The following is a 27889-nucleotide window of genomic DNA, read 5'->3' as shown; positions in this document are numbered from 1 at the left end:
GTTTGATACCTGATCAGGAAGCAAGGCACATGGTGCAGCCAGAAAAAGAAAAGAAAAGTGGCTGTAAATGGGTAGTATATTCACAAATGTTTGTTTTAGTATTTTAATTCAAAATATGCACCTATACTATATATAGTTTTTTTTTTTTTTTTTTTTGCGGTGTGCGGGCCTCTCACTGTTGTGGCCTCTCCCGTTGCGGAGCACAGGCTCCGGACGTGCAGGCTCAGAGGCCATGGCTCACGGGCCCTGCCGCTCCGCGGCACGTGGGATCCTCCCGGACCGGGGCATGAACCTGTGTCCCCTGCATTGGCAGGCAGACTCAACCACTGCACCACCAGGGAAGCCCCTATATATAGTTTTTGTACATATCAAATATTACACAATAAAAGTATATATATTTTTCATATTAAACAGAAATTTATGTTATTTGAATTACTTTGGAAAAAAATAGACTTTATTTGTTCACAACAACTAACACCAAGGAATGGTGTTATATTTTAGGAGACTTTTCTTATCATCATATCATGCAGAGTATACATCATTACATAGTTTGGTAGTTTATTTCTGTAACAGTGCGTTCAGGAATTAAGATTATTTTTTACTCACTTTGGTTAGATTATTAGGGCAGGACCAGATTGCTGAATTTAATACCAGTGTAAAAATAAACTTGATTAATGCCAAATGAAGCTTGCTTACAATTTCTTGGGCATATTATTTAGTTGATATGGTTTACAACAGATAAAGTTTAATCTATACTTTATATTTCTTTTAAAATTAATTGGGCTTTGTAGTTTGTATGCTTATATTTTCTCTCTTTTTTAAAATTGAAGTATAGTTGAGTTACAATGTTGTGTTAATTACTTCTGTACAGCAAAGTGACTCAGTTATACATATACATATATATAGATAGATAGATAGATAGATTCTTTTCCATATTCTTTTCCATTATGGTTTATCATAGGATATTGAATATAGTTCCCTGTGCTATACAGTAGGACCTTTTTATCCATTCTATATATACCAGTTTGCATCTGCTAATACCAAACTCCCAATCCATCCCTCTCCCACCCCCTGCCCCCTTGGCAACCACCAGTCTGTTCTCTGTGTCTGTGATTCTGTTTCTGTTTCATAGATAGGTTCATTTGTGTCATATTTTAGATTCCACATATAAGTGATATCATATGATATTTGTCTTTCTCTTTCTGACTTGCTTCACTTAGTGTGATAACCTCTAGTTGCATCCATGTTGTTGTATGCTTACATATTCTGTAAAGAATAGTATGTGTTTGCAATAACCATGTTAGCAGGCAACTCTGAAGCCATAAGTTTGATAAATGTTGTTTTTTTGGCTGAAGCAAAGGACTTTGAAATTCTTTTATAATGATGTGTAGGGACAAATTTAGCCCTTAAAAACAAACCAGGAATTTTTGTAGCTTAACAGCATTGCTTTGCATATTTCAGATATGTGTTTAGGCCTCTTTATAATCTATTTTTTGAACAGAATGAACACAGAATCTTAGGTCTGGAATATTTATTTAGCAAACATTTGCTTTCCTGGTATATGTCAAACACGGTATAAGCCACTGGAGAGACAAGAATGAAGAAGATTTCACTCTTGCTTTTAGGCAACCCAGAATCTAGTTTTGGAGATAGGCATTAAAAAATTTTATAGCACAGTGAAGTAAGTGCTGTAATAATGTGTTTAGAAGGTGCTGTGGAGGTGTCACACAAAGAAAAGTGTGACACTTGAAGAAAGACAGTCCACCAGGAACGTGAGAAAAGAGCATTCCCAGTGGAGGGAATAACATGGATCAAGGTGTAGAGTGGAGCCTGTTCAGGGAACTATAAGTTGATTGATATGTTTGGGAACACAGTATATGTAGGAGAGTGGTGGGAAATGAATCTAAAAAGGTGGGCAGGAGATAAATCTTGAAGGTCTTTGTTTTATACCTTTAGGCAACAGGGAGCCACTGAGAATTATAAGAAGTCATAATCAAATTTACTTGTTTGCAGGAGATTGTGGAAACATTGACTGGTACAGTTTAAATATTTTATCCATCTTTCTGTCTGCTCACTTATGCATAGGATTTCAGGGGAAATTAGAGATTTTTCCAGCCTAGTACTGACTGCACAAATTCTCTGGCAGAGAACAGGAAAAGCTGTAAAGTGGGACCTCCCGACCGCTAGAGAGACGTTTTTCTTCTCTTTTGTTAAGCAGCCAGATAGAACATTTAGCGATATTGAAAGAGCTCAGCAGCAAGAGGAAATAACCTCAACTTATCATCTTATGTCAAACGTCAGACAGCCCAGAGTTGACACTCTACGACCTTGTCCTTTTCTTTCCTGCAGAATCACTGTGGTCAGAGGATAAACTCCCTGAGGGTTTATTTTTAGGGAGTGACGTGAATTACAGGCCTAACTTGTATACTCAGACCTCTAAATATACAGACTGCAAATTGCAGAACATATGAGAAATTTGCCCTGTAATTTTCTCTCACTAAGGCTCATAATCTTAATTTCAAAGTGTTAAACAAAACTACAAAATGAAGTGTAAGTGGTGTTATATATGCAAGTCAAAATCGGTTCAGAGATGAAAGCAGTATAATGAAAATTGCTGGGGTGCCACGCACAAGGAAATTCCTGCTTCTTGCCTTTGCCTTTTTTTGTATTCAAGTTATATCTTATCCACTTGGATTTCTAAGTACAGGACCTGCACTAGCCCATCCAAGGCCTTTGTTTGATTTAGATAAAGGCCCATGTAACCTCTTGGGAAGGGCACGTTTGTGATAAGAAAAAGGTTCAACTTCTTCCAGGAAGATGTAGGCCTGAGATGTGGGCTGGAGTTCTGCCCCTACTTGTCCCATCAGCCAGGGACCTTTGTGTAATGTACAGAGTGACCGGTGGTTCTAGTGTCCCCATTAAAGTCTCCATAACTGCAGACCTACCCTTAATTACTTTTTGCCCTTTGGGTAATCCAGTTACTTCTTTCTTCTCCTAAAAAAGGTATAAAGTGCTGTTACTCCTTTCTCTTTCCTTCTATTACTTGTTCTGCATTGGCAGCTGTATTTCCCAGTTAGGAATCACAGTTGTTATGTTGGCCAATCATGACATATAAGAAGTTTTGATACACAGGGAAAGCCACCGACAACTGTTGTGGAACTATTGTTTTGAGTAGGGACATAGTATCAGGCTGTTTTGTGCATGTACTGTTTCACATAGGCAAAATTGTGTAAGTTATACCACATCAAGAATTGGTCAGATAGCCTTTTTTTTGCTCCAGTGGATTTCATTGCTGCTCTTTTCAATATTAAGGTACATAGAGGGAAAAATCAAGAAAATATCATCTGTTAGCTCACTCAGTTCTTTCACTTTCTGAAATTATGGGTTTCTTGATTCCAGTTTTATTTTAATTGACATGTAGCACTGTGTAAGTTTATGGTGTATAGCATAATGATTTGACTTACATACGTCATGAAATGATTACCACAATAAGTTTAGTGAACATCCATCGTCTCATATAGATACACAATTAAAGAAATAGGGAAAGGAGATTGGTTCAAAATGGCAAGTAGAAGGATGTGCAGGGTCAAGATGGCAAGTAGAAGGACGTGCACTCACTCCCTCTTGCAAGAGCACTGGAATCACAGCTAACTGCTGAACAGTCATCAACAGGAGCACACTGGAACTCAGCAAAAAAGACACCCCACATCCACAGACAAAGGAGAAACCACAATGAGATGGAAGGAGGGGGACAATCACAATAAAATCAAATCCCATAACTGCTGGTTGGGTGACTCACAAACTGGAGAACACTTATACCACAGAAGTCCACCCACTGGAATGAAGGTTCTGAGCCCCATGTCGGGCTTCTGAACCTGGGGATCCAGCAACAGGAGGAGGGTTTCCCAGAGAATCAGACTTTGAAGGCTAGCGGGATTAGATTGCAGGGCTTCGACAGGTCTGGGGGAAACAGAGACTACAGTCTTGGAGGGCACACACAAAGTAGTGTGTGCATCAGGACCCAGGGGAAGGAGCAGTGACCCCATAGGAGACTGACCCAGACCTATCTGCTAGTGTTGGAGGGTCTCCTGCAGAGACAGGGTGGTGGTGGCTCACCATGGGGACAAGGACACTGACAGCAGAAGTTCTGGGAAGTACTTCTTGGTGTGAGCCCTCCCAGAGTGTGCCATAAGCCCCACCAAAGGGTCTGTAGGCTCCAGTGCTGGGTTGCCTCAGGCTAAACAACCAACAGGGAAGGAAGTCAGCCCCACCCATCAGCAGACAAGCAGATTAAAGTTTTACTGAGCTCTGTCCATGAGAGCAACATCCAGCTCTACCCACCACCAGTCCCTCCCATCAGGAAGCTTGCACAAGCCTCTTAGCTTCATCAACCAGAGGGCAGACAGCAAAAGCAAAAAGAACTACAATTCTGCAGCCTGTGGAATTAAAACCCCATTCACAGAAAGACAGACAAAATGAAAAGGCAGAGGACTATGTACCAGATGAAGGAACAATATAAAACCCCAGAAAAACAACTAAATGAAGTGGAGATAGGCAACCTTCCAGAAAAAGAATTCAGAATAATGATAGTGAAGATGATCCAGGACCTCGGAAAAAGAATGGAGGCAAAGATCGAGAAGATGCAGTAAATGTTTAACAAAGACCTAGAAGAATTAAAGAACAAACAGAGATCAACAGTACAATAACTGAAATGAAAAATACACTAGAAGGAATCAATAGCAGAATAACTGAGGCAGAAGAATGGATAAATGACTTGGAAGACAGAATGGTGGAATTCACTGCCGTGGAACAGAATAAAGAAAAAAGAATGAAAAGAAGCACAGCCTAAGAGACCTCTGGGACGACATTCAGCACACCAACATTCGCATTATAGGGGTCCCAGAAGGAGAAAAGAGAGAGAAAGGACCTGAGAAAATATTTGAAGAAATTATAGTTGAAAACTTCCCTAACATGGGAAAGGAAATAGCCACCCAAGTCCAGGAAGCACAGAGAGTCCCAGGCAGGATAAACTCAAGGAAAAACACACGGGACACATAGTAATCAAATTGACAAAAATTAAAGACAAGGAAGTTCCCTGGTGGCGCAGTGGTTAAGAATCCGTCTGTCAATGCAGGGGACATGGGTTCGAGCCCTGGTCCAGGAAGATCCCACATGCCGCGGAGCAACTAAGCCTGTGCACCACAACTACTGAAGCCTGCACACCTACAGCCTGTGCTCTGCAACAAGAGAAGCCACCGCAGTGAGAAGCCTGCGCACTGCAAGGAAGAGAAGCCCCCACTCGCCGCAACTAGAGAAAGCCGGCATGCAGCAATGAAGACCCAATGCAGCCAAAAATAAATAAATAAATTTATTTTTAAAAAAGAAATTAAAGACAAAGTATTAAAAGCAACAAGGGAAAAACACCAAATAACATACAAGGGAACTCCCATAAGGTTAACAGCTGATATCAGGTGAAACGCTACAAGCCAGAAGGGAGTGGCATGATATATTTAAAGTGATGAAAGGGAAGAACCTACAACCAAGATTACATGGCAAAGATCTCATTGAGTTTTGATGGAGAAATCAAAAGCTTTACAGACAAGCAAAAGCTAAGATAATTCAGCACCACCAAACCAGCTCTACCATAAATGCTAAAGGAACTTCTCTTAAGTGGGAAACACAAGAACAGAAAAGGACCTACAAAAAGAAACCCAAAACAATTAAGAAAATGGTAATAGGAACATACATATCAATAATTACCTTAAACGTGAATGGATTAAATGCTCCAACCAAAAGACACAGGCTCGCTGAATGGATACAAAAACAAGACCCATATATATGCTGTCTACAAGAGACCCACTTCAGACCTAGAGGCACATACAGACTGAAAGTGAGGGGATGGAAAAAGTTGTTCCATGCAAATGGAAATCAAAAGAAAGCTGGAGTAGCAATTCTCATATCAGACAAAATAGACATTAAAATAAAGACTATTACAAGAGACAGTGAAGGACACTACATAATGATCAAGGGATCAATCCAAGAAGAAGATATAACAATTGTAAATATTTATGCACCCAACATAAGAGCACCTCAATACATAAGGCTAATGCTAACAGCCATAAAAGGGGAAATCGACAGTAACACACTAACAGTAGTGGACTTCAACACCCCACTTTCACCAATGGACAGATCATCCAAAATGAAAGTAAATAAGAAAACACAAGCTGTAAATGATACATTAAGCAAGATGGACTTAATTGATATTTATAGGACATTCCATCCAAAAACAACAGAATACACTTTCTTCTCAAGTGCACATGGAACATTCTCCAGGATAGATCACATCTTGGGTCACAAATCAAGCCTCGGTAAAGTTAAGAAAATTGAAATCATATCAAGCATCTTTTCCAACCACAACGCTATGAGATTAGAAGTAATTACAGGAAAATAAACATAAAAATAAACAAACACATGGAGGCTAAACAATACATTACTAGATAACCAAAAGATCACTGAAGAAATCAAAGAGGAAATCAAAAGACACCTAGAGACAAATGACAACGAAAACACGACCATCCAAAACCTATGGGATGCAGCAAAAGCAGTTTTAACAGGGAAGTTTATAGCAATACAGTCCTACCTCAAGAAACAAGAAAAATAAACAATCTAAACTTACACCTAAAGGATCTAAAGAAAGAAGAACAAACAAAACCTGAAGTTAGTAGAAGGAAAGAAATGATAAAAATTAGAGCAGAAATAAATGAAATAGAAACAAAGAAAACAGTAGGAAAGATCAGTGAAACTAAAGGCTGGTTCTCTGAGAAGGTGAACAAAATTGATAATCCTTTAGCCATCCTCATGAAGAAAAAGAGGGAGAGGGCTCAAATCAATAAAATTAGAAATGAAAAAGGAGAAGTTAAAACGGACACCACAGAAATACAAAGCATCATAAGAGACTACTAAAAGCAACTCTATGCCAATAAAATGGACAACCTGGAAGAAATGGACAAATTTTTAGAAAGGTATAACCTTCCAAGACTGAACTAGGAAGAAATAGAAAATATGAACAGACCAGTCACAAGTAATGAGATTGAAACTGTGATTAAAAATCTTCTAACAAACAAAAGTCCAGAACCACATGGCTTCACAGGTGAGCTCTATCATAGAGATGAGCTAACACCCATCCTTCTCAAACTCTTCCAAAAAACTGCAGAGGAAGAAACACTCCCAAACTCATTCTACAAGGCTACCATCACCCTGATACCAAAACCAGACAAAAATACTACAAAAAAAGAAAATTACAGACCAATGCCACTGATGAATATAGATGCAAAAATCCTCAACAAAATACTAGCAAACGGAATGCAACAACACATTAAAAGGATCATATATCATGATCAAGTGGGATTTATCCCAGGGATGCAAGGATTCTTCAGTATACACAAATCAATCAGTGTAATACACCATACTAACAAATTAAAGAATAAAAACCATATGATCATCTCAACAGATGCAGAAAAAGCTTTTGACAAAATTCAACATTCAAAATGTATTCCATTTATGATAAAAACTCTCCAGAAAGTGGGCATAAAGGGAACCTACCTCAACATAATAAAGGTCATATATTACAAACCCACAACAAACATCATTCTCAATGGTGAAAAAGTGGAAGCATTTCCTCTAAGATCAGGAACAAGAGAAGAATGTCCACTCTCTCCACTGTTATTCAACATAGTTTTGGAAGTCCTAGCCATGGCAATCAGAGAAGAAAAAGAAATAAAAGGAATACAAATTGGAAAAGAAGAAGTAAAACTATCACTGTTTGGAGATGACATGATACTATATATGGATAATCCTAAAGATGCCACGAGAAAACTACTACAGCTAATCAATGAATTTGGTAAAGTTGCAGGATACAAAATTAATGCACAGAAATCTTTTGCGTTCCTATACAGTAACAACAAAAGATCAGAAAGAGAAATTAAGGAAACAATCCCATTCACCGTTGCAAAGAAAAGAATAAAATACCTAGGAATAAACCTACCTAAGGAGGTAAAAGACCTGTACTCAGAAAAGTATAAGACACTGATGAAAGAAATCAAAGGTGACACAAACAGAGGGAGAGATATACCATGTTCTTGGATTGGAAGAATCAATATTGTGAAAATGACTATTCTACCCAAAGCAATCTACAGATTCAATGCAATCCCTATCAAATTACCAGTGGCATTTTTTACAGAACTAGAACAAAGAAATCTTAAAATTTGTTTGGAGACAAAAAAGACCCTGAATAGCCAAAGCAATCTTGAGGAAAAAAAATGGAGCTGGAGGAATCAGACTCCCTGACTTAAGACTGTACTACAAAACTACAGTAATTAAGACAATATGGTACTGGCAGAAAAACAGAAATATAGATCAGTGAAACAGGATAGAAAGCCTAGAGATAAACCCACACACCTATGGTCAACTAATCTATGACAAAGGAGGCAAGGGTATACAATGGAGAAAAGACAACCTCTTCAATAAGTGGTGCTGGGAAAACTGGACAGTTACATGTAGAAGAATGAAACTAGAACACTTCCTAACACCATACACAAAAATAAACTCAAAATGGATTAAAGACCCAAATGTAAGAGCAGACACTATAAAACTCTTAGAGGAAAACATAGGAAGAACACTCTTTGACATAAATCACAGCAAGATCTTTTTTGACCCGCCTCCTCGAGTAATGGAAATAAAAACAAAAATAAACAAATGGGACCTAATGAAACTTAAAAGCTTTTGCACAGCAAAGGAAACCATAAACAAGACAAGAAGACAACCCTCAGAATGGGAGAAAATATTTGCAAACGAATCAACAAAGGATTAATCTTCAAAATATATAAACAGCTCATGCAGCTCAATATTAAAAAAACAAACAAGCCAATCAGAAAATGGGCAGAAGACCTAAATAGACATTTCTTCAAAGAAGACATACAGATGGCCAAGAGGCATGTGAAAAGCTCCTGAACATCACTAATTATTATGCAAATCAAAACTACAATGAGGCATCATCAGAAAATCTACAAACAAATGCTGGAGAGGGTGTGGAGAAAAGGGAACCCTCTTGCAGTGTTGGTGGGAATGTAAATTGGTACTCTGGAGAACAGTATGGAGTTTCATTAAAAAACTAAAATTAGAACTACTGTGTGCCCCAGCAATCCCACTACTGGGCATATACCAAGAGAAAACCATAATTCAAAAAGACACACGCATCCCAATGTTCATTGCAGCACTGTTTACAATAGCCAGATCATGGGAGCAACCTAAATTCCCATCGACAGACAAATGGATAAAGAAGATGTGGTACATATATATAATGGAATATTACTCAGCCATGAAAAGGAACAAAATTGGGTTGTTTGTAGAGACACGGATGGACCTACAGTCTGTCATGCAGAGTGTAGTAAGTCAGAAAGAGAAAAACAAATATCATATGTTAACATATATATGTGGAATCTAAAAAAATGGTACAGATGAACCAGTTTGCAAGGCAGAAATAGAGACACAGATGTAGAGAACAAACATATGGACACCAACGGGGGGAGCGGGGATGGGGGTGGTGGTGGTGGGATGACTTGGGAGATTGGGATTGACATATATACACTAATATGTATAAAATAGATAACTAATAAGAACCTGATGTAAAAAAATACATAAAAAAATAAAATGGTGAAATAGGCAATACAAAAAAAAGAAATAGGGAAAAAAATTTTATTGTGATGTGAACTCTTAGGATTTACTCTCTCTTTTTTAGATTTATTTATTTATTATTTGGCTGCGTCACGTCTCAGTTGCAGCACGCAGGATCTTCGTTGAGGCATGCAGGATCTTTCGTTGCAGTGCACAGGCTTCTCTCTTGTCGTGGTGTGTGGGTTTTTCTGTGTCTAGTTGTGGTGCGTGGGGTCCAGAGCACGTGGGGTCTGTAGTTGTGGCATGTGGAGTTGAGAATGCCTTAGCTCTGTGGTGTGCAGCACGCAGGCCCTCTAGTTGAGGCACGCAAGCTCAGTAGTTGTGGCATGGGCTTAGTTGCCCCGCGGTATGTGGGATCTTAGTTCCCTGACCAGGGATCGAACCCGTGTGCCCTGCATTTTAAGGCGGATTCTTTACCGCTGGACCACCAGGGAAGTCCCAGGATTCACTCTCCTAACAACTTTCATATATAACATCAAATAGTGTAAATTATATTTATTATGTTTTACATTACATACCTGGAAGTTTGTACCTTTGACTACCTTCGTCCAGTTCCCCCTCCCCTATGTTGTTTTTGTATTCCAGTTTGTTTTTTTCTCTCAAACTTTTCTGTAGTATTAAAATAAATGAGAGTAAAAAATTATCCACAGTGTGGAAGGAGCACATAGTCATACAGGATAAACAAAGAACAGTAATTTTCTAGATTTCTTAATTATTTTAACAGGTTATAGCAGATTCTGGAAAATAACTTGTCAGCAGCAGGACCTTTTCCATTTTTATTAAAACCATAAAAAAGATAAGGTTCCACGTCATACTTAAACTGCTAAAAATCATCTGGAGAATAGCTGCTGACATAGAAGTCAGATGACATTGAGACATTTGGCAGGCTCCCTCTTCTTGTTGGTGTTATAAAATCCACAGTGGACAGCCTGGATTTGAAAAGAAGAGTGGCATCTTTGGAATCTCCACTAGAACCTGCTGAAGTTAAAATAGACCTGATGCCTTCTAAGTGACAGAAAATAGAATATGCCTGGGCATGGCAAAAGTGAGACATGCATAAAACCCACTTGGTTTGGTTTAAAGAAATAGATCCAGGCTTGAGGTTCCAAGTTCCAGAGCTGAAGTGTCCTCTCATTTTTTCTTTTTCTTTGTATAACTTTCAAGCAAATTCTGCTTTGGAAAAAACTTAAGTAATATGTGAATTATGAGATTGTTAAAGAAGGAGGAAGACTTGAATCCAGTCAGATTTTCAGCCTAAAATATATGACCATTTAGTTAAAAGTAAGCAGTATACTTTCAGTGTTCTTCCAAAGAACATAGTTTATGTCTATGCATGAATGTTTTAAAAGTTCTGGATGATTGAGACATGTAAAAAAATGTTCTTAAAAATGTTAGATTTACTATTTAAGAAGGTTAGGGAAAAAAAAAAAAGCTGCCCCACTGAGAGCCAATGAGGCAACACATGGAGCATTTTTTTTATATTTAATCATCCAATTATGTGGAAAGCTTTCTTTTAGGCACTTCTAAGGTTAATGATGAGTCCTTAAGGGGCTTAAGCTGCATATTTCATGTTTATAGTATCATAAGTTTAGTTAATTTAGGGTTGGATTTTAGAAACATAAGAATTTTAAGAGTGCTCTTAAAACAAGTTAAAGTCATAGAACAAGCAAAATAACCCAGGGGAAATACATGAGAGGTTTTAAAATAGGGATTTTTCATGTGTTGAGAATGGTCAGTCTATAATAACAAGTTTTATTTAGTTTATGTGAACAAATAATTAAGTTTGCAATGTGTTCAATGCTGTACTGAGAACTGTAGGAACCATCAGAAAAAATAAAAAATGAAAGAAAAAGGAAAGAGAAAAAAAGAGAAAGTTCATCCACTCAAGTTGTTTCAGTCCAGCTGGACAGACAGGTTACATATTCAGGCAGTAATTAAATAAAGATTCTGAGAGTGTATTAAATGGTATGTCCTTATTTTTTGCATAATAATATGAATAGCTAACATTTATCCAGTGCTTACTTTACATATACAGTCATCCCTGCTCCCCATGGATACCAAAATCCGTGGATGCTCAAGTCCCTTATATAAAATGTTGTAGTATTTGCATATAACCTATGCACATCCTCCCATATACTTTAAATCATCTCTAGATTACGTATAATACCTAGTACAATGTAAATATTATGTAAATAGTTGCAAATACAATGTAAGTGCTATGTAATAGTTCTTGGCACACAGCACATTCAAGCTTTGCTTTTTGGAATATTCTGGATTTTTTTTCCCCCCATCTGTGGTTGGTTGGCTCCTCTGATGTGGAACCTGTAGTTATGGAGGGCCGACTATATTAACTTGTTTAATCCTCACACAGCCCTGTGTGGTAGATTTTATTCCGATTTTACAGTTGAGAACACTGAGGAATGGAGAAGATAAGAAACTTACCCAAGGTTACACAGCTAAAAAGTAGCAGAGTCAGACTTTGAATCTAAGCTGTCTGGCTCCAGAACCCATGGTTTTAACATCTTTTCTGTACTGCGTTACATAAAAGCAACAAATTAGGTAGTTCTTGGAGGAGAATGCATGCAGGGGTTAGATAGTACTTGAGCTGCATATTATAAAACAGTATGTGTTCCTGGGTAGCATGGGGCAAGGGAACAGAAGGAGCGAAATTTATATGTTGGAGAAGTTTCAAGAGAAACCGAAAACTTGAGTAAAGAATATATTTGGCAGGGCTTCCCTGGTGGCACAGTAGTTAAGGATCCGCCTGCCAATGCAGGGGACACAGGTTCAAGCCCTGGTCCGGGAAGATCCCACATGCCTCGGAGCAACTAAGCCCATTTGCCACAACTACTGAGCCTGCGCTCTAGAGTCCGCAAGGCACAACTACTGAGCCTGCGTGCCACAGCTACTAAAGCCCGTGTTCCTAGAACCTGTGCTCCGCAACAGGAGAAGCCACCACAATGAGAAGTTCACACACCGCAACAAAGAGTAGCCCCCCCGCTCACTGCAACTAGGGAAAACCCTCACACAGCAACAAAGACCCAATGCAGCTAAAACTTAAAAAAAAAAAAAATTAAAAATTTAATATTGTAAATTTTAAAACTGCACAAAAGCAGTTAAATATTGCCCAATATTCTTTCTTTATACTTCTTATTGGCTTATCTAAAAAACAGATGTATTATTTCTCTTCAAAATTATTAAGCTGTCATTCCAGGAATCATAACAATTACTGAAATGAGAGATATGGTCTGTGGTTTATGAAGTTGGGTTTAATGAGTAAGACTTCCCAGTTCCTCGGAGCCACTTTTCTTTGTTAGATTTAAAAAAAATAAAATACAACCATGGTAACTGATCTGGATGACATTGAATGGCTGGTTACTGTTGAGTGAAGTAAAACAGACTTTTAACAGCTCCTGGGTAATGTCTGAAAGGTAAAGTGACATAAGATAAATGTCTGTGTTCTACTCTGAAAATAGCAAAAGGTATATGGAACCAAGATTTAACTTAGTTGGCTTATAACTTAATCCCACTTTAAACGTGCTTTGGCATAATGAAGGTTGTAGTGTGATTTTTTTTTTGCAGAATTAATACCAACGATGGAAAATAATTAAGAAGATAAAGGTTTGAAAGTTATGAATGCTGATTTAATTTTGTAAATAATTGATTCCTCAGAGTTTGTGTATGTATTTTCAAAGGTCATATATGCACTGAAAAGAGAATACTGGGAATTTTTCTGGATACCTGAGTGCCCCAAAATACCAGTTTTATAGCTGTTTATAAATGTAAAACGATTATGTTGTTTTGTTCTCAAGTTTGATGAAAAAATTTTAAATTCCTAAAAGAACTTTTATTTTTGAAAATAGAATAATTTAACCTCAGATTTTGTTCAGTTAATAGTCATTTAGTAGTAGGATTTTGAACTGACAAGTTAGGTATTTTAAAAGGATTGATGTAAGCTTCATTTGAAAACAATTATAACTTAAATTTGGAAGATAAATGGTTAAAATGTCAACTATGGTCCTATCAGATATAAAGTAGAAAAAAATATGCTATGCGTATGGTTATTTTTGATACTTAATAGGAATAAACCTTGTCCCAATTCACCCTTCTGCTTGGCTTAGAGATTGGAATACAAATGGCAAAACTTGAGTTTCAACTAAATTGATGGTTTGGATTTTTTAAAACTTTACACTTCCTGTAGATCATCACAAAAGGTCTGTTTTCTGGTACTTGGGGGTTGTAAACAGGATTTGGAACATTTATGGTAAAGGTAATGAACTTTATTTTGGGAAAAAATGATGGAATAGAAACTTGGATTAATGAAAGCCAAAGAGATTTCCAATTTCTTTTCAAACAAGATTAAGTATCTGACAAATTTAGCAGATTGAAAATCAAAATATAAATCTGTATATATTTTGTTCTTTGCTTTTTTCATACTTGTGATAGAATTTGAAGAGTATCAGTTGCTTGCTACAATGTAGTCACATCTGTAAGTGAGTACTGAATTTGTTTGAAAATGGAATTTTTTTTTAACTTTTTATTTTATATTGGAGTATAGTTGATTAACAATATTGTGATAGTTAAAAAACTATAAACAGAAAAGTGATTTGGTTATATATGTATATATATATGTATCTATTCTTTTTCAAATTCTTTTCCCATTTAGGTTGTTACATAATATTGAGCAGAGTTCCCTGTGCCAATCAGTAGGTCCTTGTTGGTTATCCATTTTAACTACAGCAGTGTGTACATGTCAGTCCCAAACTCCCTAACTATCCCTTCCTCCCACCCTTCCTCCCTGGTAACCATAAGTTCCTTCTCTAAGTCTGTTGAGTTTATTTCTGTTTTGTAAATAAGTTCATTTGTATCATTTCATTTTAGATTCCACATATAAGCCATATCATTAAGATATTTCTCTTTCCCTGAGTTACTTCACTTAGTATGACAGTCTCTAGGTCCATCCATGTTGCTGCAAATGGCATTATTTCGTTCTTTTTTATGGCTGAATAAGATTCCGTTGTATATATGTACCACATCTTCTTTATCCATGCCTCTGTTGATGGATATTTAGGTTGCTTCCATGTCTTGGCTATTGTAAACAGTGTTACAATGAACATTGGGGTGCATGTATCCTTTCGGACCATGTTTTTCTCCATATATATGCCCAGGAATGGATTGCAAGATCATATGGTAGCTCTATTTTTAGTTTTTTAAGGAACCTCCATACTGTTCTCCATAGTAGCTGTACCAATGAAAATGTAATGTTAACAGTTAGATGATAGTATGTGAAGATATTGACATCGACGTTCAGAATGCTTTGTATTGGTAATAGGTAGCCTGTCTTGGTATGGTCATATTAGCCATTTACAAATGCCTTTAAAATTTTTCAACACTGCAAATCATTGGGGAGGAATTCCCTGGCAGTCCAGTGGTTAGGACTCTGTGCCCTCACTGCCAGGGGCCCAGTTGCAGTCCCTGGTTGGGGAACTAAGACCCACAAGCCGCCACAGTGTGGCCAAAAAATAAATAAAAATAAAATCATTGGGGCAGTTATATTTGATCCTCAAGTAAGCAGAATAAACATGAGGGACCTAAACCAGATCATTTTGGGCCTTTCAGTGTTTTAAAGTAGACCTTAGAGACTGAAGGTATCTTCCTGAATTATTTTAATTGGTCAGTTTATCACAAGTGACTGGCCAGACAACATTTTATGCGAATAATTCATTTAATTTGAATGAACCTACCAGTTATCCCGATTTGGGCAAGGCCACTTGCAACTTAAATTGCTCTGTTTCAGGCTATCTGTGGTATATGCTGATAGCTGGTAGATAATCCAACTCCAGTTATTATATACCAGTTTATTATTTACTCAGAAGCTTTTAAAATCTGAAATAGTTTAATATTTTTTAAAAATAAACATGTCTCCTTTATAGTACTTTCTCCTCTTCTTGGCAGTGTTCAGAATCAGTTTGAAGCACTTTGAGAGTCTTGTCAGATTATTTCCCATTGATTTGTATTGTTTTCCTTTTAGATTCAAGAATTCTAAATAAAGACTGATGTTCAAACGAAAAAAGAAAAAGAAAAACCAACCATAGAATATGAAATATGGCAATGACAAGGAATGTCAATTTCTGAACTTTTCACCTTTTCTTTTAAGATAAAGATACAGATATCACCATGAAGGGGAATATGGATGACTTTGGCCTGAGAGACACCTTGAGTGTCACATCAACCGATTCTTTTGCTTCAGCAGCAGAGGTAGGACATGTATGTTCCTAATGAGGATTTCTTATTCTTTTTAGGTGGAGAATACAGTTTTGCCATTGTGCTGTAATTCAGTTCAGTAGCCATTTATTGAGTATCAACTCTGTAGATAGATACAGAGATACAAAGATGATAAGATACCAGGATACAAAGATGAATATACCATGAATATAAGTTCCCACAGGAGCTTAGAGTCTCTTTAGAGAGGTGGACATGTAAACACAAACTTTAGATAAGCACTTTCATACACTGTGGATTATGGGTGAGGCATATAAGTGTCTCAACGGAAAGCAATTAACCTTATATCAAGTGTCTTAAACATATTCAGATTCTTTAGCTGAGAGATCATACCTCTAGATATTTTTTACAAGGAAATGATCGGATTCAAAGATTTATATATAAAAATATTCACTGTAGCATTTTTAATAATAATGAAAAACTGAAAACAGTCTAATACCAAATTATGGAACATCCATAATTTGAAGTATTATATTGCCATAAACATGTTTCCAATAATTTTTAATGACATGGGAACACATGTTAAGCGAAAAGAGTGGTATGTAGGTTTTATACAGAGAGTATGCTTTAATTTTGTAATAAAGAAAAACATGTATGTGGTATATTATGTAAGTATTTAGGCTGAGGAAAAGAAGACTAGATATAAATACACTAATGTGTAAGGAGTGGTGATCACTGAATTACAGATTTATGGGTAATTTGTTTTCCACTGAGATTTAAATTTTTTATCCAAAGAGAAGATTGCAAAGTGGTCATCTTTTTCTACTTGAAACAGCTTTAAAAAATCACATATGGCCAATTTTGTCTTAGAATTATTTCATTTTTATGGTAGATTTTGGATACTAATGCTGTCCTTTTTCATATCGATAGTATCACACATCTGTAATTGATGTGTGAATTCAAGCTCTAGTGTGGAAAGCTTTAGGTGTTCCAACACCCTGTACCCTAAACCTTGATTCTGCCTTTTTTAAAGCTCTACTGACCATAATCTTTCATTGTCTCAAGATTTTTCTGTATATGTATATGTTAGCTATTGCTCACAGTATCATCTCCTGAATTGTTCATCTTTTTCCTTATATTTTTATACTTGTAAGTTTGCAACACACAGAACATATCTACTTGTTTTATGAAGAACCTATTTCCTCTTCTTTTTACTATTCTATATAGACAGGGTTATCTTTCTGTTTTTTCTAGCTTTATTGAGATATAGTTGACATATAACTTTGTGTAAGTTTAAGCTGTACTAAGTGATGATTTGATACACATATATTGTGGAATAATAAACACAGTAAGGTTAGTTAACACATCCAGCACCTCACATGATTACCTTTTTTTCTTTGTGGTGGGAACGTTTAAGATCTACTCTCGTAGCAACTTTCAAGCATATAATGTAGTATTGTTAACTGGGGTCACTATGCTGTACATTAGATCCTCAGAACTTACTCATCTTCTGACTGGACATTTGTACCCTTCGACCAGCATCTCCCCATTTTTCCCACCCCCAGTTCCTGGCACTCACCATTCTAAATCTCTGTTTTTATGGGTTTGGCTTTTTTAGATCCCACATGTACGTGATACCATACAGTACAGTTGACCCTGGAACTGCATAGGTTTGAACTGTGTAGGTGCATTTATACGTGGATTTTTTTTCAATAAATACATACTACATTATCTGCAGTTGGTTGAATCCGAGGATGTGAAACTGCGAATACTAAGGGCCAACAATAGGATTTGAGCATCTGAGGATTTTGGTGTCCGAGGCAGGTCCTGGAACCAGTCCTTTGAGGAAACCATGGGATGACTATTTTCAACCACATGGGGGGTCAGCGCCCCTAACCAGCACATTGTTGAAGGGTGAACTGTATTTGTCTTTCTCTGTCTGACTTCACGTAACATAATGCCTTCAAGGCCCTGCCCCATACATATTGTTAATGGCAGGATTTCTTTCTTTCTTATGGATGAATAATATTCCATTGAATATATGTAAATATATGTATACCACATCTTCTCTATCCATTCATCCATTGATGGACATTTGACTTGTTTCCATTTCTTGGCTATTGTGAATAGTGCTGCAATGGACATGGGAATGCAGATATCTCAAGATAGTGATTTCATTTTTTTTTTTGATATATACCGAAAAACAGTAGGATTGCTGAATTATATACATATATATTTTTTAATTTTATTTTGTTTAATTCTATTTTTGGCTGCGTTGGGTCTTCATTGCTGCATGCGGGCTTTTCTGTGGTTGCGGTGAGTGGGGGCTACTCTTTGTTGCGGTGCTTGGGCTTCTCATTGCAGTGGCTTCTCTTTTTGAAGAGCACAGGCTCTAGGCGCACGGGCTTTAGTAGTTGTGGCATGCAGGCTCAGTAGTTGTGGCTCGTGGGCTCTAGAGCGCAGGCTCAGTAGTTGTGGCGCACAGGCTTAGTTGCTCTGTGGCATGTGGGATCTTCCCGGACCAGGGCTCAACCCAATGTCACCTGCATTGGCAGGCAGATTCTTGACCACTACGCCACCAGGGAAGCCCTGAATTATGTTTTTTGGTATATACCTAGAAAAGAAGTAGGATTGCTGAATTATATTTTTAATTTTTTCAGGAACATCCATATTGTTTTCCATAGTAGCTGTACCAGTTTACGTTTCTACCAGCCATGCACCAGGGTTTCCTTTTCTCCACATCCTCGCCAGCATTTGTTATCTCTTGTCTTTTCGCTGATAGCTATTCTGTTTGAGGTGATGTTTCATTATAATTTTGACTTGCATTTCCCTAATGATTAGTGATGTTTAACACCTTTTAATGTACCTGTTGGCCATTTGTGTCTTCTTCGGAAAAATGTCTATTCAGGCCCTCTGAATATTAACCCCTTATCAGATAGATGGTTTGCAAATATTTTTTCCCATTCTGTAGGTTGCCTTTTCATTTTGTCGATTGTTTCTTTTTCTGTACAGAAGCTTTTTAGTTTAATTCAGTCCCACTTGTTTATTTTTGCCTTGTTACTTGTGCTTTGGGTGTCATATCCAAAGTATTGTTGTCAAGACAAATGTCAAGCAGCTTTTTCTCCCTATTTTTTTTTTAGGAGTTTTATGGTTTCAGGTCTTATGTTTATGTCTTTAATTTATTTTGAGTTAATTTTTGTGAGTGGTGTAAAATAGGGTTCCAATGTCTTTCTGCATGTGGTTATCCAGTTTTCCCACTACCATTTATTGAAGAGTCCTTTCCCCACTGAATATTCTTGGCCCTTTTGTCAAATATTGGTTGACTTTATATGCAAGGGTTATTTCTGGGCTCTTGGTTCTGTTCCATTGGTCTGTGTCTGTTTTTATACTAGTATGATACTGTTGATTACTTCAGCTTTGTATTATTGTATGAAATCAGGAAGTAGAATACCTCCAGTTTTGTTCTTTCTTAGGATTGCTCTGGCTAGTTGGGGTCTTTTGTGTTTCCACACAAATTTTAGGATTTTTTTTTCTGTTTCTGTGGAAAATTCCATTGGAATTTTGATAGGGATTGCAATGAATCTCTAATGGCTCTAGGTAGTATGGACATTTTAACAATATTAATTCTTCTGATCCATGAACATGAGTGTCTTTTCATTTATTCGTGTCTTCTTCAGTTTCTTCATCAAAATATTATAGTTTTCACTCTACAGATTTTTCATTTCCTCGGTTAAATTCATTCCTAAGTGTTTTACTCTTTTTCATGCTATTGTAAGTGGGACTTTTCTTAATTTCTCTTTTTGATAGTTTGTTTTAGGGCATAGAAATGGAACTGATTTTTGTATATTGATTTTTGTATCCTGCAACTTTACTGAATTTGTTTATTAGTTCTAATAGTTTTTTGGTGGAGTCTTTAGGATTTTTCTGTGTATAAGATCATATCATGTACAAACAGAGGCAGTTTTACTTCTTTCTGATTTGAATGTCTTTTCTTTGTGTCTCTTGCCTAATTGCTCTGGCTAGAACTTAACAGTGCTATGTTAAATAGGATTGGTGAGAGTGGGCACCCTTGTCTTGTTCCTGATCTTAGAGAAAGAGTTTTCGACCTTTCAGTGTTGAATATGATGTTAGCTGTGGGCTTGTCATATGTGGCCTTTATTATGTTGAGGTGCATTCCTTCTATGCCAATTTGTTGAGAATTTTTATCATAAAAGGATGTTTTATTTTGTCAAATGCTTTTTATCTTTCTTGCTGTAGACACTTATGTCCTAAATGGTTTGTAAAGAGAATTGCAAGTCACTTTGCATTTTTTCCACTGTGAAGAACAATATACCTTTAGAGCAAATTGCTCTAAAGTTTCTTTATAATATGCAACCTTAAAAAATATTTTGCCGGGCTTCCCTGGTGGCGCAGTGGTTGAGAGTCTGCCTGCCGATGCAGGGGACACGGGTTCGTGCCCCGGTCTGGGAAGATCCCACATGCCGCGGAGCAGCTGGGCCCATGAGCCATGGCCACTGAGCCTGTGCTCCACAACGGGAGAGGCCACAACAGTGAGAGGCCCGCGTACCGCCAAAAAAAAAAAAAAAAAAAAAAAATTTGCCAAGTATTCATTGTACTCACTTTAAATTTGTGGTTTAAGTTACAAAGCTTTGATAAACTAAAAAAAATCTTATGGAAAACAAAATGCATGAATACCACAAGAAGGGCTCACTATCTGAGAAACCTCCTAGGAATGCTTCTAGGGTATAAATGTATGATCTCAGAATGTGAATGTTCCAAGATAAATTGCGTACTAAGAAATGTTTGTTAAATTATTTTTAATAGCATTTACTATATGCCAAGCACTTAAGAAAAACTGCTTAATGAAGAAAGTTATTAAGAAAATAAGACCAGAACTGCTTATGAAGTTAAACAGTTTGTGATCATTTGAAAGCTTTATTCAGAATTATCAGAAAGAGTTTTCACCTATTTAGATTAAAACAAGTCCTGGCATAGGCTTTTCTCTAAGGTTGGTCAGTCATTTGTGAAAGTGATTAACAAAATTTTCCTGTATAAGCTTTGCCAAACGTTGATTTGGAACCAGAGCCTTTTTTCTCTGAAAAGTCTTTTTTTTAAATAACAGCTTTATTGAGATATAATTCACATACTATAAAATTCACTGTTTTAAAGTATACAATTCAGTGTTTTTTAGTATATTCAGAGGTGTGCAAACTTTCTAATTCTAGAACATTTTTATCACCCCAAAAGAAACTCCTCCCTATTGGACATTGCTCCCTTTTCTCTCCCTTTTCTCTGCCTAATCGCCCTTGGCGCTTACTCCTATACCTTCTGTTTCTATGAATTTGCCTATCCTGGGCATTTCATACAAATAGAATCACTCAATATGTGATCTTTTGTGTTTGATGTTCTTTCACTTAGCTTAATTTTCAAGTTCTGAAAAGTCTTTTTAATGTTAGGGTACCACTGCATTGAGTACTCTCCTAACTCTCCCATCTGTCAAAGAGATTGTCATTTGATAGATAGAAACTAATATTGCAGAGAGAGAGTTTTTAGCTGTAAATTTAGTTTTTCTTAGAATTACCACTCTGCACTGTGTGCATGTTTAATATATAAGTTTTAGGGTGCTCTTTAAAGAGAAAAAATTTTATTTCTTATAATTCAGATACCTATACTTACAGTCTAAAAGGAAGCTTGGAAAGCTTTTGATGTACCTCTCTGATTTGATAGCACTTGTTTATAGCGATCCAGAATTATCTTACTTCCCCTGGGGTCAATTTGTCTCTTTTATTTTGGGCTCTCATTCTTGTGCCAGTGGTTTTCCTTTTAAATGTGAAAGCTTAGCTGGTGACTGGACTGATTTCCTTAGGTAGATTGTGGAGGTTGAGAGCATTGTTTTCTGTTTGTTTCTTCCTTGAATAGGTGAACAGGAAGGATAACTGGGCTCAGTTGACTTCTTTGAGGTTGCTGATTGGCAGGCTTTTCTTTAGGATGAATGGTCTGTAAAGAGCCTAATAGTCAGGGCACACCTGGATGCAGAATGAAGAGGGCCTTCCTCTGGGGGACCCATCACTCACCCTAGCAGACTTACTTTCCCCAGGTAGTTCAAGTAATTTTTGTTTGTTTGTTTTTTGGCTGCACCATGCAGCTTGTGAGATCTTAGTTCCCTGACCAGGTATTGAACCCAGGCCCTTGGCAGTGAAAGCATGGAGTCCTAACCACTGGACTGCCAGGGAATTTCCGTTCAAGTAATTTTTTTTTTTATTAAGTTTATATTATTTATTTATTTTTGGCTGCATTGGGTCTTCGTTGCTACGCGAGGGCTTTCTCTAGTTGGGGCGAGCAGGAGCTACTCTTCGTTGCGGTGCACAGGCTTCTCACTGCGGTGGCTTCTCTTGTTGCGGAGCACGGGCTCTAGGCATGTGGGCTTCAGTAGTTGTGGCACTTGGGCTCAGTAGTTGTAGCTCACGGGCACTAGAGCACAGGCTCAGAAGTTGTGGCGCACGGGCTTAGTTGCTCCGCAGCATGTGGGATCTTCCCAGACCAGAGCTCGAACCCGTGTCCCCTGCGTTGGCAGGCAGGATCTTAACCACTGCGCCACCAGGGAGGCCCCCGTTCAAGTAATTTTTAAAGAGAAATGTTCTCTGGTTGCAAATTCTTTTTTTCTGGGGCAGAGAGTAGAATAAGATATAGGACAACTACAGTTGTTTGGACAGACTTTCATTTAAACTACTATTTTCAATCCCTCTTCTTCAGTCCTGCCCTCATACCTGCTCACTGTGAGCCTGGTTCTCTTTGAGGCTCTGCTTAGCAAATGTCTCCTCTTTGACTGTATCCCCTCTTGAACTTATTCTGGACTATGGCTTCCTCATCTCTTTCATCTGTCCACACACTTCCATTTGCTTTCCAGTGTTTGGAAATCTGTGTGTCTTCCTTTTGCTCTTAGTATTATTTCCACTGTTATATTAGTTATCCGTTGCTATGTAATAAATTACCCACAACTTATTGTCCTAAAACCAGTAGAATTCAGATGTGGGCTGGGGGCTGGTGCCAAGGCTGTAGGTCCTGTCCTGGGTCTCAGAAGTGTGTGCTAAAGAGTGGGACCACATGCCCCAGTTTGGGAGTTAATTGCCAGAGTCCTCAATTTCCTAGGGATTAAATCAAGTAGAGGGCACGTGTCTTTGTGTTAATCTAGATTAGAGCCTTCTAAGTCCTGGGGGTTCCACACTTGGAGTTTAATAGAGGCACAAGCATTTTAGGAGTCCTTCTTAAAATCCAAGTCCTATGGGGTGGTTTTCTGGAGCTCTTGGGCCTTAGGGTTAGTCCTGTGAGAACTAAATCCTAGGGCTAATCCAAGGAGCCCGTCGTTTTGGTATTTAATTGTGAAGCCACATATATTAGATAAGGAGTGACTCCTGGACTGAGCGTCCCTACCAAAGGCAGCAGATACCATCTTTCAAAATAAAAAGAGGGTCCTGCTTGGAGAAACTGTCGAGGAGAAGCTCCCACAATACAAGAACATTGGCCTGGGCTTCAAGGCACCTGGAAGGCCATTGAGGGCACCTACATTGACAAGAAATGTCCCTTTACTGGTAATGTCTCCATCTGAGGGCAGATCCTATCTGGTGTGGTGACCAAGATGAAGATGCAGAGGACTATTGTTGTCCGCTGAGACTACCTCCACTACATCCAAAAATACATAAGAATATGTCCATGGGCCTGTCCCCCTGCTTCAGGGCCATCCAGATTGGTGACATTGTCACAGTGGGGGAGGCTGGCCCCTGATCAAGACTGCGAGTTCAGCATGCTCAGGGTCACCAAGGTTGCCAGCACGAAGAAGTGATTCCAGAAATTCTGAGACTGGACGCCTGCCCACTCCCCCAGTTATTTCCCATACAATAATAAGAACAATAGCAAATATTTGTTATCTCATTGTTCTGAGGGTCAAGAATTAGGAAATGGTTCTGGCTTGAGGTCTTTTGTGAAGTTGTAGTCAAGTATGTTGGCTGGGGCTACAGTCATCTGAAGGTTAACTGGAGCTGGAGAATCTGCCCCAAGATCACTTACATGAATGGCATGTTGGTGCTCCCTGTTGGTAGAAAACCTAAGTTTTTACGGTTTTATGGACTTTTCAATAAGACTGCTGGAGCCTGTTCACAACGTGGCACCTGGCTTCCCCAAGAGAGAGTGAGACAGAAGCAGTGACTGTTATAATCTAGCCTCAGAAATCACACTCCATTATTTCTATATGTTATTGGTTACACAGGTCAGCCCTCTTCAACATGGGACAAGGTATGAAGTACCAGGAAGAGAGAATCATCATGAGGGCTGTTTTAGAAGGTGGTTATTGTGGGTTTATTTCCTTTTTTATTTCTTTTCTATTAGTGACATAGGAGATACAATCAGCCCGCTTTCTTTTTTTTTTTTTTTTTTCAGCCCGCTTTCTTTAACTGTAAGTCCTATTTGTAATTTTACGTGATTATTTTGAAAGGAAAATGTAAATGTAAAAAATAGTCTGTATTAAAATTGAACTTAGCCTATTTTATGCCGCAGCTTATAATAGTTTTGGAACTTTGGACATTTCTTTCATGGTTGTTCAGAGGCTTTTAAAAATATTAAGGCTTTTAAAAATACTACTTCACATTCAGCAAAGTCATTGCTTGTCAAAGAAGATAAGACATCTCATGGAGGGCAAGGGGGAAGTAATTTGGGATGTTAAATACTTTAGAAATAAAGCACATTTCAAGTTTCAGCCAGCAAAGAAAAAGAACCCTTTTTCATGGTAAATTGCATGTTATGCAGAGATTAAACTGTGTTTCTGACTGCTTCTGAAGTAACGGCTCTAGTAAAATGTTAATCTTTTTCTGAAACCTTCTAAAAAGTTTTTGGGAATTTTGTCCAAAAAATTCTTCCTGTAAGATACATGCTAAAATGAGAATTTAAGCCATCATCTTAGTGATTTGCTTTTTGCTTTAAAAAATTTAAGACTTTTTTTTTTTAAAGATTTAATTTTATTTTTACTTTTTTGGCTGCGTTGGGTCTTGCTGCTGTGCGTGGTCTTTCTTTAGTTGTGGCGAGTGGGGCTACTCTTCGTTGTGGCGTGCAGGCTTCTCATTGTGGTGGCTTCTCTTGTTGTGGAGCACGGGCTCTAGGCGCGTGGGCTTCAGTAGCTGCAGCACGTGGGCTCAGTGGTTGTGGCTTGCGGGCTCCAGAGCGCAGGCTCAGTAGTTGTGGCGCATGGACTTAGTTGCTCCTCAGCATGTGGGATCTTCCTGGAACAGGGATCGAACCCGTGCCTCCTGCATTGGCAGGCGGATTCTTACCCGCTGCGTCACCAGGGAAGTCCTTAAGACATTATTTAATTTAATGTTTCTGAGTTGTCATTGTCTCTTATGAAGAATTGATGATAATGTTAGCCAGTGTCAAATCTTAAATAGGATGTATTTTCACAGCTGCAGGCTTATTTTAAGAGACTTAAACGATCACCTCAGCCAAACCAACAAATAAACAAGATAGACTAAAAAATCAAGACTTGATCCTGGAATCCCTCATTGTTGGATTTGTTCACTTCTTATTAGTATAAATTATTTTATGTAGAGAGTTTAATTGGAGCCCCAGTTTCCTCCTCAGAATTTTTCTCTGCTGGTAGGTGTACATAGATCCTATTTGTTTTGACAGTGGTACAAAACTTTAAATTATTTAATATCTAAATAATTGCCACTCTAATTTTTTAAACTGCTAGCTTTTTTTTAACCTCAAATACACTTTGCCTTTAGCGTAATATATCTTCCTTAAAACATGCAGGAAATATTACTTAAAGCAGACAGTATATATAATGGCAGGTATTGTCATTTTGTTTACTTTTTGTTTTTTTTTGCCTCTGGACTAATAGACGTATATATACTGTCCTAAATAATGCTGATGTGTAAACTTATTCTCCTTTGGATTTTTGGATAAGGCTGATAGGAGAGTATGTATAGTTTGATATTTAAAAGTACATATAAGCTCTGGAATGAATGCCTGGTTTTAAGTTCTACCATTTAGTAGTGGGCCTTGGGGCAAGTTCCTGCTAATCTAAATCTCTGTTTCTTTACCTATAAAAGGTGGATAGTAATAGTACCTACTTTATGAGTGGTTGTAAAGAAATGAGATAATCAAGTTAAAGCATTTAGCCCAGCATGGGTGCATATGAAGTGCCAGAACTGCAGCATGGAGAAACACTTCTGGAATAGCAGAGTAAAAGCTTCCAAAGATCTCCTCCACAAAAGCAATGAAAGCACTGGCAAACATTGTCAAAAATCAAAATGTTCAGAACTCTGAAAATTAAACATTTGTAAAAATTCAAGGAAAAGAGCTGAACCTCCACGAGAACAGTAAACTTTGTAAATTTTTAACTTGTTCTATTTCTAGCCCTTTCTCCACAGTAGTCTTGAAAACGAACAGCTTCATAACTATCTATGGTAACTGTGAAAATCAGGGGCTCAGCAGCCACTGGAAGAAACTTAATGGCTTTGGAGCTTCCCCAAAGTCCCATCACTAGAGAATCGTCACTTTGGCTTGTATGGCAGCTCCTTGCAAAGCTCCATTCTCAGGACTTGTCTTTATTTGACCTGACTTAGAGCTTGCTCTGTGCAAAATTTCTATCCCTAGAGCCTTTGTTGAAAAATATCAGTGGTAATTGTTTAACACTGGAGCTGCCTCATTCCCCAGTTTTTAAAAGGAAAAACTGGGCAATGAGATGTTTATAGGGAGCTTTGAAAAGCTCCAGTGTATTTCTGAGAATCTAGAAGGCCATAAGCATGTGCAGGGCTATGCATGTGTCCAGGAAAGACCTTAGAAGTCCCTAACCTCTCACCTCTGGCCAACCTTGATGCTCTGCACAAAAGAAAAAGTTAAGGCAGGCAAAAGAAAACAAACAATTAATTGGCATTTATCAAAAGTAGAAACTTTTGTGCTTTAAAGGACACCAAGAAAGTGAAAAGACAGTAGAATGGGAGAAAATATTTGAAAATTGTGTATCTGATAAAGGTCTTATATCCAGAATATATAAAGAAACGTTACAACACAACAATAAATAGACAAATAACCCAATTTAAAAATGGGCCAAGGATTTGAACAGACATTTTTCCAAAGAAGATATACAAGGGCCAATAAGGAGATAAAAGATGTTCCACATCATTAGTCATTAGAGAAATTTAAACCACTTCACGCCCACTAGGGTGGCTATAATAAAAAAAGATGGCCAATAACAATTGTTGGCAGAGGTGTGAAAAGATTTAAATCATCATACATTGCTAGTGGGAATGGAAAATGGTGCAGCCACTTTGCAAAACAGTTTCCTCAAAAAGTTAAACATAGAGTTACCATCTGACACTTCCATTTTTAGATATATACTCAAGGGAATTGAAAATATAAAAGACTTGTACATAAATGTTCAAAGCAGTGTTTCTTATTCATGATTATCAAAAAGTGGGAACAACCCACAAGTCTATCAGTTGAGAAAAGGATAAACAAAATGTGGTATATCCCTACAATTCAGCCATAAAAAATAATAAAGTACTGATATATGCTGCGTTATAGATGAACCTTGGAAACATTATGCTATGTGAAAAAAGCCAAACACAAAATGCTGCGTATTACTTGATTCAATTAATGTGAAGTTTCCAGAGTGGGAAATTCCATAGACACTGAAAGATTATTGGTTTCCCAGGCCTAGAGAGAAAGGGACATAGGGAGCGACTGCTGATGGGCAGAGGGTTTCTTGTTGGCATAGTAAAAATATTCTGAAATTGGAAAGTGGTGCTGATTGTACCACCCAGTGAATATACTAAAAAGCCACTGAATTGTACACTTAAATGGGTGAATTTTATGGTATGTGAATTATCTCTCAGTAAAGCTGTTATTAAAAGCAAACAAAAAACCTCTACAGCGTCCCATT

General features: G+C 37.6%; 1 protein-coding gene across 3 annotated transcripts in view; it reads left to right on the top strand.

Moving 5' to 3' along the window:
• Nucleotides 1-27889, top strand: part of MIGA1 (mitoguardin 1) — a gene marked incomplete at its 3' end in the record, with an annotated part of 87548 nt that overhangs the window by 46663 nt on the left and 12996 nt on the right. For all 3 annotated transcript variants that reach the window (XM_082863120.1, XM_082863121.1, XM_082863122.1), the window contains one exon: nucleotides 15890-15990. In XM_082863120.1, coding sequence (XP_082719246.1) covers nucleotides 15890-15990 — 101 coding nt within the window. The remainder of the gene's footprint in view (nucleotides 1-15889; nucleotides 15991-27889) is intronic.

Source organism: Leucopleurus acutus (assembly GCF_964270905.1).
Source record: "Leucopleurus acutus genome assembly, chromosome: 2".
Classification (NCBI taxonomy): domain Eukaryota; kingdom Metazoa; phylum Chordata; class Mammalia; order Artiodactyla; family Delphinidae; genus Leucopleurus; species Leucopleurus acutus.
The sequence above is the reverse complement of the archived record's forward strand: the minus strand, read 5'-3'. Positions and strand labels throughout refer to the sequence as shown.